This window comes from Simochromis diagramma, unplaced genomic scaffold (assembly GCF_900408965.1).
Source record: "Simochromis diagramma unplaced genomic scaffold, fSimDia1.1 OVJJ01000333.1, whole genome shotgun sequence".
Lineage (NCBI taxonomy): Eukaryota > Metazoa > Chordata > Actinopteri > Cichliformes > Cichlidae > Simochromis > Simochromis diagramma.
In genome coordinates, this window is record NW_024386765.1 from 2,288,202 (window position 1) to 2,299,655 (window position 11,454).

An 11,454-nucleotide genomic window follows, 5' to 3' on the forward strand; every position below is an offset into this window, starting at 1 on the left:
AGGGGTTTATATCGCTGTCATAGCTCGCGGCAAAGTTCGAACCACTTCATGAACCAGTCACGTGGTACAGCCGGCAAGCGAGGCTTTGGACGTCATCATTTTCAGCTCCTCCCATAAATGAAGCAAGCCTCGATACGCGCATCGCGGAAACGCCCCCTCCATTACTCGACACACGCTTCGAAGCCTCGATACAGAACATCACATCACTAACTTTGGCACACAGCTGTGGCTGAGGATGGAGACTCCACCCACCTATTGTTCAAATCTTTTGTTTGTGGAAGCAGCCAAACAGAGCGATCCTGGTTTAAAGGGAAGGGGTTGGATTATTCTGAAGCAAGAATAACAATATTGAGAAGGAAATGAGCAAAGTGGGTCACTTTTCAGGTAACTCCAAGTAAAACTTTAATAGTAAATCCACATCTGGAAAACAGAACAGTATAGTTTATGTTGAAAACGAACATTCTTTTTTACATAATGCAAAGTTTTTCATAAAATGTTGCAAATCTTTACTTACATATGTTAACATTGGCAACACTGGCAACATTGTATAAGTGTGGCTGATTATGATTTAGAGAGTGCAGTTTATTTGTGTATTTTCTGAGCTGTAACATTTAGGGGAAAAACTATGAAATACTGACAGACTTTCTCCAAATTTTATAATCTAATATTACCTATTTACACTTAAAAAAAAATATACACACAAGCATAGATGCCAAGTCATCATCATAATTTTTTTATGTTCCAGAAACTAAACTAACAGGCAGAACACACAGCCCGAGAACGGACGAGATCATGACGCTGCACAGAGGGAGACACAAACAATATATACACACCCAAGAAGGAGGCAAAGATCTCAACCTCAGACTATTAAATAAATCCAAACCAAAAGTCCAAAACGCTGGGTAGAAGACGCAGGATCATGACAGTAACAGTAAGTATGTTTCAGTAACTGCAAACGCTAGACTTGGTCAACAATTACTTTTTACTGTTCAATACAGTAAAAAACTGTCTTATAATACTGATCACTTATGGATCCTCTTATTGTTGCTCAGGGCCTCTGTGAGTTTGGTTTGCATGATCTCCTTAGTTGAGTATAACGGCAGCTCCAAGGTCGAGAAGCACGTGTGTGTCTCAGGATAGTACTGGTCATAGGAGACGTCCTCGACTTCTTTAACTTTGACTTGCATCTTGATTTTGTCCATACCGAGAATAGGCACCCGGTCAAATCCTGTCACAAACCCTAGAAGAGGAAAAAAGCAGAAATCGGTGAATGTCGTGAGTTTTTGTTTACTTTTCTGCCTGTTGGGGTGCTTTATCCACAACCTCAGCTGCTGTGCAACTGATGTTTCCTACCACATGTTCACTGCATCGATTAGCAAATGTCAAAACATTGATCAAAACTTTAGTAGTCACTGTGATGAAGCAATGTTGCAAATTTACAATGATAAATTCCTGCTAATAAAGCAGATTAGTAACGTAACTTCCATTTACATGTTAAAATTTAACTAGCTTTTATGATCAAATCAAATCAAATACTTACAAAGGAAAGCTTTCTTCTGGTTCTCAGTCAGTTCATCAAAAACCTCCCAAAACATCTGTATGGTGGGATGGTCTGCGCTGTATTCACCTTCATAATGTGTGTTCTAATCGTAGTGAAAGAGACTGTTAGATATATTGAAAATAATTCATTCAAACTGTAATCAAAGCATGCACAAGGATGTGATAAAAAAAAATTGCAGACAAATTACATCTTTGTGTCACTAACGATTTACCTGTTTCAGCTTTTCCCAGTCACTGAAGTCTTTGCCCACCATCACTTCTTGCAGCTCCTTTGGCCTGAAGAGTTTCACCAAATCCCGCTCACACACCAGGAAGAAGCCTCTCTTGAACTCCTGAAACACATTCTCCACTGATGTGTTGAAGGCATGATTCACGTAGGCATCCACAAACTCCTTCCTGTTTGGAAGATAAAAGTAGTGATTAAAAAAAACACAATCACACTTTGGTCAAATCATGAACTGTTCTGTTCCTTTTTGTTTAAAGAGTGGTCGCTTTATATCTCTGCCATGGACATTTCCTATTAATTGCTTAAATTACTTGCCTATAAACAGGCCAACTGAGGGTGGTGTATCGCACTGGACCTTGTTACCTTTTCTAACCTTAGTAGTAAAGATAAGGAAATTGGTTGGTTGATTATGTCCTTGTTGTAACTATGCTTCTTGGCAAATAAACTTAGACTATTGGAAAGCCTGATTATTCACCCTCAAATTGTGTCACATTTGCAAGGAAAATGCATTTGTGGGTTGAGCAGCAGAGTTGAGCATGTGACTTTCATCCATGACAAACTTTCCAGATCATCTCTGCTAATGCCAAACAGCTAATTCTGCTATTGGCTCTTGTCTGGTGTTATTTGTTGGATCGATTGGATCATTTGCTGGCATACACCCAACACATCACACTGTTTCCACCAAAACCTAGTTTTATCCGCACTTTGACCCTGTGATCATACAGTAAAATTTTGTGGTGGTGTCTTCTTGATTCACCTGTCTCTGATATCCCCTGTTTTGGCCTTCAAATTTGGAGGTGGTGCTAGGGCTCACTCCATCAATGTGCCTTGATTGGCACAATCAGGTGCCTAATAAGCATCTGATTGTCAGAACTGCGAGTACCAGAAGCCTAAAAACAAGAGTCAATAGCAGAATAGGCTGTTTGGCTTTGGCAGAGAAGATCTGGCATGTTTAAATGGGCGCCACGCACAAATGTGCACAAAAATGACCCAATTTTAGTGGAAAAAAACATTCCAATTCTTTCCAAGAAGTGCTGTTACAACAAAGAAATTATTTACTAAATATAAATATTCTTTTATGTTATGACTTTTTGTTATGTGTAGCTTCTCTCTGGCAGGATAATTCATAGTTTGCTTTTCAAAAACATGTTATAAAAAAAACTTTAATTGTCCTCACTTATTTTGACTTGTCACCAATTTTTCCGAATTTTCTGGATCAAGATCGACATCTTTCCCATCCCAGTTGATCTGTTGAAAAAAAATTTTTTTTACTGCTATAAGAATTGCGAATCCCAAGACCATTTTGAAAACTGTTTTGATTTAAGTTGTGTGGAAAACCCCTACCGAAAAATACATGTCCAGGTTTTCCAAGTCATCATCTTGGTAGTCCTCCAGAATGTACTGCAGACTCCTGTAAACATAATATAGTTTAGGATCATTTGTATAACCAATCAAAACCTAAAACTACAAATTTGTGTGAAATAAATATAACTGTTATTAAATTTTCTGCCTTACTCTCCAACACTTGGGTTGAATTCTATCAAATCCTCCAGTGAAGGCCTTACACCGAGCAGCTTCTTGAACAGAACCAGTGGGAAGGGTAAGTGGATGATGCACTGGTTGTACAAGGCCAATCCACACAGAACTCCGAACAGGAAGAAACGCTGGTCTTCCTGAGTTGCCTGGTGTCAACGGTGAGGACAAATTTAAATCAAAAGTTAGTTGTCGAAGACTGTATTGATGACTATCATCTGTACTAAACTATTGTTAGTTATATTGTATTATAATCAGTTAAAAGAATCAGAAAATTCTGAGTCTAATCTTATTTCCAATCAATAGGAAGGCTTACTTTTGAGGAGAACCACGCCATTGTTTCAGAGTCATTGAACATGAACATCCCAGATTCAGCTGAGACCAAGTCATGAAAGACTTCATAAAAAAAGTCTTTCTTGTAGACCGCATCGATCACACGATTTCCATCAAAGAAAACCTTCAAGACACAGGGGCAAAAAAAGTTTAGATCAAAACTGCACGAATGCACGAGTTTTTAATATAATTTGTGCCTTGCTATGTTTACAGTACGATACAATTTTATTTAAATGGCACGTTTAAAACAAGGGGGTACACCAAAGTGCTTCACAGTAAGGAATAACGGTAAATGATTACACTGAACAGTAAGTCATTAAAAAAAGGTAAAATAGAGAAAATAGAGAAACAAGCAAAAGCATTAGTAAGTAGAGATAGGGAGAAATCATGATTATCCAGAGAAATGAGCAGCAATACAGCAATTAATGAGTGGTGAGAATTAGCGAGTCGGAAAAGCCAGGTTGAATAGGTCAGTTTTCAAGCGTCTCTAAAGGATTGAATGGATTCAGAGGCACGAATGGTAGAAGGAAAACTATTCCAGAGGTTTGGTGCTACAGAGGCAAAAGCACGATCACCCCTAGTCTTCAGACGGTGCCTGGGCTGGGCCAGATGATCGTAAAGAACGGCAGGGAGTACAGAGACTGAGGAGGTCGGTGAGATAGTCAGGGGCAAGGTTGTTTAGGCATTTGAAAGTAAGCAGCAGAACTCTAAAATACTTTACCACGAGTGGCCTCTTGTAGTCTCTGTGATTCGTATCAGCCATTTTTTTCATGGTGTCCTCCAAAACTGATGCTCGCCTCAGCTTCACTACAAAGAGAAAGTCTTCCAAAACTGAGGGAGAGCGACCGAATGTCCTCCAAAAATTCAGACAGACTTCCATCACCTCTGTAATCTGAAATAAAGTGAATGATGTCACTTTTACTCTTTCTCAAAGAGAAAGAAATAATCTATGTCACATGTTTTTGGAAGGTTTTTTTTTTTACCTTGGCATGGTAAGCATTCATGTCAAACACTGTTTTCTTTGATTGCAGATCCATCACAATAGGGAACTTGCACAGGACGAGAGGCTCAGCATGTGAATACTGAAAGGGAAAAACCCATAGAGGTCTTTAAGGTTTGATTGCACATAAATAAAACATACATTTCTTCATGTTGTTTATTTGAACACTGGGTATTGACTAAGAAGTGACCGAACCAAAGATGAGAAGAATGGAATAGCAAAGTATGACACAGTAGATTACACACAGACACACATTTTACCTTTCGTTGTGACTGTAAAAGCCAATGTTGCAAATCCTCAAAAAGGAAATCTTCATCAGCTGACACACAAAAATCACTCTCTGGTATCCTTCGAGTTTCTGCAACCCTTCTGTTTGCCTAACAACAGAACATCTGATTATCTATTTATCATCATTTAAAAGGCAGAGAAAGGGTTGCATTTCACTTTAGGAATGAGTGAAATGACTGTTTTAGAATATTTATACTAACATTGTACATATATTGGAGGACTAGCAGCAGATGTCTGACTCCAGAGTTGCGAGGTACAGGTTTAAAGGACAGGATCTCTGATAGGGCCTGCTTCCACACCTTAACGTATCGCACCATGGTGGAGGGTGACAGCGAGGACCACCAGTCACCTGAAGAAAAACAGAGAACAGATAAAAACTACATGCCACCTTCCAGATTAAAAAGAGTATTGTGATATCATGTAGACAGCTGTGACAGTACCTATGATCTTAAGACTTTCATTCGACAACCTTGTTACTGCACCAGCTACCGCCTCAGCGAGCTTTATGCTCTGTTGCCGTGTGTGTTTCAGCACTGCATGCAGAAGCTCATTGAGAAGAAGGTAGATTCTCAACCCCTCAACTCCAACTGGTTTCTGGTCGAGGGAAGGAAGCAGGCGTAGCACAGCAGCCTCGATCTGTTAGTTTGGCAAGGATTGCAAGAATCGATCAGCAGCAGTTAGGTCCAGGTACTGTTACATGTGTATTATGTTAGGCAGTAGAACGGGGAATTCATAGATTATGGAGAGATGCTGATTCCTCAAATTATTAGTAGGATATTTATAAAATAACAAGCAAACAAGAAGACCTTTTGCTACAGATTGCATGTATTCTAGCAACATACCTCTGCCCAAACATTGTCCTTTGTTACCAGGTTCTTGAAAGCAAGCCGTGCGTGTTTTAGGTTCAAGCCGTGGTACTTCAGTGAAGTTTGATAATGTTTATCACCGCTAAGAAGACAATGAACAAAGTCCACATATAAGTATGGCACTTATCCATAAGCAAACATTTACCAGCTAAAACAATATTTCAGTTCTTTCAATCCTGAAACACCAGATCTCCCACCTTTGAAATGAGAAAAAGAATGTGGTGCACAGAAACTGTGTATTTACCTTTGTTGAAGGAAACTTTTATTCAGACAGGATGCAGAGGAAAACGCCCCGTAGATTTCCCTGTGAAGATTTAATATTTTCATCCGATTGCAGAAAAAAATGTTTTCAAACAAATAGTTTGAATGACAGAAACCATACAAGACCAGGCAAACCAACAAGCTTTGACTGCCAGTGCATCGTACTTACTGTTTAATCTTTTTCCATGACTTTAAATCACATTCAGAGATCCATTTGTCAACCATGTTATCAAGACAGTGTTGTGATGCAAAGCCACAGTCTGTGTTTGAACCCTCGTCAATATCCTGTGAAGGAAAGCAGTGACTGTTTACATATTCACACCATCACAGTCTGTACCTAATGTGTTAGTGTCAGTACCTCATCAGACGAGCATGTTGCAAATGAACAGTTTTCTCCTGCGAAGATGTTTCTGATTTTGGGCCCATTGGTGCCTTAAATGATAAGTAAACACGTCACTTCTTTCATAGATAAATTAATTGCATCCTCAATTTGTTTATTATCAGAGGTGTAGTTACCCTGTGGCAGTCGAACAGGCAGCGGCACAGATGGATTACTCTCCTCTCGATGTCCCAGCTGCCCTTGATCCCCACAACCAAAGGAGTAGACCCTCTTGGATTCAGTCAGCACTAAAGTGTGATTCCTGTGTAGATGATAATATACTAAATATTTAGACCTCAAACCCACACATACACTTTACTAACTGCTTTACTTTAAGCATTTTTATTTAAGATGCTTGATGTTGTCTCTGATATCTGTTAGTCTCTTCAGTTATAATATAATAACTTAAGGTGTTTTATATTAGCATGCTCATGTAACTGTATAACCAGTGATCTTTAAATTAATCTATTTTTTTAACTCTATATAAAAAAATTCTTCTAAAAGAATTGTGATACATTTAAAATGTATAATTGCTTCACATGGATGTCAAAGCTGAAAAAAATAAACAAAGAAACATTCCTTGTTAAAGGATGAGACTGATTCTGCAGGATCAGATCTCGGGTCAGGATGCATCTTGTTCAGATTAGGTCAGAACAGTCAGTGAAATGTCCTAGCTTTGTTTTTTTGTTTTTTTCTTACTCTATATAAAATAATAAAATAATAATTCCTGGGATACATTTAAAACTTTAACCTCTGTATCTTTGATGTGAAAGCTGAAAAATATTCAAAGTAACCTGAATATTTCATGAATTAAACAGTATGTGTGTCGTACCTTCCACATGTAATCTTGGTGACCTTTGCCCCCCAGAGCTCCGCAACAAGTCGAGGACGCAGTTCGTTGCGTAGTGAGTTGTGACCGAGCTGTCCGTGTTGACCGGAGCCAAATGTAAACACTGCCCCATGCTGAGGAGCCAAACACACAACCACAGTGTAAAGTCCCACAGCCATTTACTTTTACATGACAACTATTTTAATATGTTTGCAAAAAATAAAGAATTAAGTTGCTTTTAAAATTTGTGTCCCAGTGTTAAGTACAGCATCAAAATCAAACTCCACAGAGCTTTTCATTCTCTTTCAGCTTTCTTTTTTCATGTTTAGAACTTGTAACTTCTATAGGAAGATGTTTTTAAGTATGTTTTGAGACAACATTCAAAATCCCTTTCTTTGCATTCCTTGAATAATTTCATTTTTTTTGTTTAAATCCACACTCTTTACAATAATATATTAGTAAGAAAGGAGAGCATCAAAATGCTCCAGTTGTCTAACTTTTGTCAAAATGGCCGTGTGGTCCTGTCCACAGGAAATGCGCTGAGCTTTCTTCATATTCAAACACTGAACAGGAGCTGGTGTGTGTCTGTCTATAAGGAAAAGGATTGTCAGTGTTATTATGTTACCAGATTATAATGCTCATTAACATACAATAAAGTTAGGACATTTATTTTAAAGCCACAGTACCTTTTGTGTCTCCCAGCCCGAGCTGTCCACAGTCATTTCTCCCCCAGCTGAAAACACCTCCAGAGACAGAGAGGGCGAAACTCTGGTCTCCTCCTGCAGCGACCTGGATCAGGGGGATCGCTGACAGTGATGGCACATGTTGAGGTGATCTGCAGACAGACTTCCTCGTACCCAGACCCAGCTGGCCCCTGCAGTCCTGACCCCACGTATACAGCTGACCATCTGTGGGAGAATCAGCTTGTCTCTGTGAAACACTCTCACTCCTGATATCTTCAACTTTTACTCAGAGTTTATGTTTAATGTCATGACCAAATGGAAATAAAACTTCCAATTCAGATTTCATATATAAATGCTTGTATGCACAAAAGATAATGTGTACCTGATGGAGAAAGTGAGACTGAAGTTTAAAATTCACCCATCCTTCTAGGCTTTAAATGATTAGATCTTATTTTGATTGCACCAATAAACTGCTTTAACCTGCCCACAGTAGCTAAACACACAGTGGCAAAATATTGTTTGTTCCTACATCTAAAATACTCTAATTACTCATTAGATAGATACCTTTATTTGGTTGTTTACAATTGTACCATGCATGTGTATTATAATTATACAATTTAAAATATGTGGAGGAATGTATATCTATATAGACATGTATACAAAGACAAATAACATGAACTACATGACAGATTAAATTACAACCTTAGGGTCCGTACAATTATGAAGTGCAAGTTGGATGGACTGATTCAGGGTCTCTTAATTATCTTAGCTTGTTTAAATAACAAGCTAAGAATGAAATGGCTGCTGCTCCCTGACCCTGGTTCTGCTGGAGTTTTTTTCCTGTTAGAAGGGAGTTTTTCCTTCCCACCATCACCAAGTGCTTCCTCAGAGGGGTTCTTTGACTGTTGGGATTTCTCTCTATTATTGTAACGTCTTTACCGTCAAACATAAAGTGCCTTGACGTGACTGTTGTTCTGATATGGTGCTATATAAATAAAACTGAATTGAACTAAAAATCTGTAGCGCTTGCAAAATTCTACTGTACCTTTGGTCAGTGCAACTGAGTGCTGACTCCCACAAGCAACCTGAGAAACCTGCTTGTTAGAAAAAGCTTCCAGTGGCCTGAAAGAGAAAGAGCAGAAGAAGAGAACAGAGCTGAAACAGCCATTTATGAGCGCTAACTATGAACCCAAATAAACATGAATCACACTGTATATACTCCTAGGACTACGATGGAGTATTAGGACCACATTAAGAAATAGAAATTGTGTCAATTTTGAAAATAAAGTTGACACACCCACCCAGCACATCACCCGGGTACCCACAGGAGGGCGGTACAGGACAAAAACAAAAACCAAAACAGACTGAAAATCATCACATATTCCAGGGCTGGAATACATATATACTGTTTATACTGTATCTAATTATTAGAAACTATTTAATATACGATTCTTACATTTTTTTGCCTTCTGACCAGATGCAGCTGGTCACACACTGTGTTTATGTAAGGAAAAAATGTCTTGTAACTTAAACCGATTCTGCACGATTTTACTAACTCATCTACAAAAAGCATTTTGTAAAAGATAGACTATAGCAGCACTGGCAGTTTGTCTTGAAACAGCTGTCATCTCCACATTATAACACATTTTCGACTTTTTTAAATAATATTTTTTTCTTAACGTGATACTAATACTCCTTCTCACAGGACCAATAATAATAATAATAATAATAAAAGTTTGCACATCTGTATCTGTTACCTGGGAGTGAAAGGTGGGTGTCTGGTGTCCACACAGAGAACTTTGCCGCTCTCAGACAGCAGTGCGACCACATCATCGCCACAACTCACAGCCTCTATCTTCTCTTTGTGTTTCACAAACTCTGCAGATTCACAAACACAGCAGGTGTGAGTGGACACAGTTCGGTTAAATGTAGCAGAGAGTGAACTTGTTAGTGACACCGATACTCACTCTGCCTGCCTCTCGCTCTTCTCCCATCCTTGCTCTCGTTTATTTGGATAAAAAACGCGTTTCCGTTACTTTTAACGAAAGCCAGCACGTTTCGACCTGCCGACAGATCCGCGATGTGATGGCTGATGTAATGAACTCCATCATCAGTGGTCGTGCTGTCGGTACCGGAGCCGTCTTTCACGTAAAACCCGCGCTGACAGTCCTCTCCCCAGGAAAACATGTTGTCGTGTGTTTAGGAGCAACAGCTGATCCTCACTGTGTCACTCTGCAGTCTGTCAACAAGAAACGAAACTTAAACTTAAGCATGCCGCTGAACAGCATCCGGAAAGGAAACAATAACACGAGTCAGCTGATCTGTTAAAGTAACGAAACGAAAGTAAAACTGATAAGAGATAATCATAATAATAATAACAAGGAGAGGTCAATTGTGTAGCTTTTCATTGGGTTTCGTTTCACACGCAGGAAGTGGACAAAAATGCATGTTTGTATTGTACAATGTGGGAAATGTTGATACTGCGTTTAGCTGGTATCAACTTTTTATGTAACAAACCTTAAAAAAAGAGAAAAAACTAACTACTGTATAAATTTAAAGGCTTGGCAAAAATCATGAAGGAGAGGTTTCTAAAAATAACATGATTTATTGATGCATGCAATTGAGATAGAGGTATTTGGCTCATACACTTCAATGGCCCGTCTTGGCATAACAGAACCCCATATGTGATGGGCATTAGAGCAGGATCCCCCGGAGTCTGGACGCTGGTGGTGGAGATAAAGACGGAGGCTTGAATGGAGCCTGAGTAGTGATAGGCGGTGATGGGGAGTGGGTGGGTTGCACGAAGGCGTCTGCAAAGGAGAATGACAGATACGAACTAAGACTTAAAGTGCTTCGTGTGACCTGAGACACGAACCTGAGAAGATGATTGGACAGGACCAGTGATGTCATAAACAGGTTGACAGCGTGAACAAGTGGAAGTGACGTGAAGAACAGACTGGGAGCAGACAGACATCATAGATCTAGTTTACTGAACTTATGTATAAGCTTCATAACAGTTTCAGTCCACCTTCAATGCTCCTGACTTTGCTTCCCTGGCCTCTCCTATGCTAAAAAAATAAATTCATTAAAAATATATATATTAACACTACTACTACTACTACTACTACTAATAATAATAAATAACAATAACAGCAGTTACTGTTAAGCTTTGCCTGGCAGTGTGCAATATATCAAATATGCCTGGAAAAAATATATACTGTATATTTCATGTATAATATATATCTTGGCTCTGTATGACGTTGCTGAGAGCAGATATTCCCAATATGATCATCTTAGACCTGCAGCTGTATCAATGAGCTTGGAGCTCCATCCACTTACTGTTTAAATCGTTTGTGGAGGCAGACATCCAGAACAAACTCGGCTTAAAGCCAAAGGATTGTATTTTGAACTCTGAGACTTCCACAGAGTCCAGCATTAACAATTTGGAATTGGAAATGAGCAAAGTGCATCAAATTTCAGTTTTAATTTATTCTAA

The 11,454-nt window shown here is 39.0% G+C and overlaps 1 protein-coding gene across 1 annotated transcript; it reads right to left on the reverse strand.

Moving 5' to 3' along the window:
- Window positions 1–377: 377 nt before the first annotated feature.
- LOC120735913 (probable E3 ubiquitin-protein ligase HERC3) lies at window positions 378–10,233 on the reverse strand. Its single transcript, XM_040035696.1, has 23 exons — window positions 9,926–10,233; window positions 9,716–9,836; window positions 9,004–9,080; window positions 7,962–8,183; window positions 7,773–7,864; window positions 7,279–7,409; window positions 6,584–6,708; window positions 6,426–6,499; window positions 6,237–6,352; window positions 6,051–6,110; window positions 5,783–5,888; window positions 5,381–5,576; window positions 5,141–5,289; window positions 4,913–5,029; window positions 4,636–4,734; window positions 4,374–4,544; window positions 3,636–3,776; window positions 3,302–3,468; window positions 3,131–3,197; window positions 2,964–3,034; window positions 1,773–1,956; window positions 1,541–1,643; window positions 378–1,240 (listed from the first exon to the last, which is right to left on the reverse strand). Exons 1-23 carry the CDS (start codon window positions 10,143–10,145, stop codon window positions 1,023–1,025), a joined length of 3,027 nt encoding a protein of 1,008 aa, XP_039891630.1. The 5' UTR covers window positions 10,146–10,233; the 3' UTR covers window positions 378–1,022.
- Window positions 10,234–11,454: the final 1,221 nt, after the last annotated feature.

Excerpts from the sequence above, each read along its gene's own strand:
- LOC120735913 (XM_040035696.1), bottom strand. The coding sequence starts at position 10,145 with ATGTTTTCCTGGGGAGAGGACTGTCAGCGCGGGTTTTACGTGAAAGAC. Across the intron at positions 9,837-9,925 it reads AAGAGCGAGAGGCAGGCAGA|AGTTTGTGAAACACAAAGAG; the intron begins GTGAGTATCGGT and ends GTGAATCTGCAG. Across the intron at positions 4,735-4,912 it reads TTTTACAGTCACAACGAAAG|TATTCACATGCTGAGCCTCT; the intron begins GTAAAATGTGTG and ends TTTCCCTTTCAG.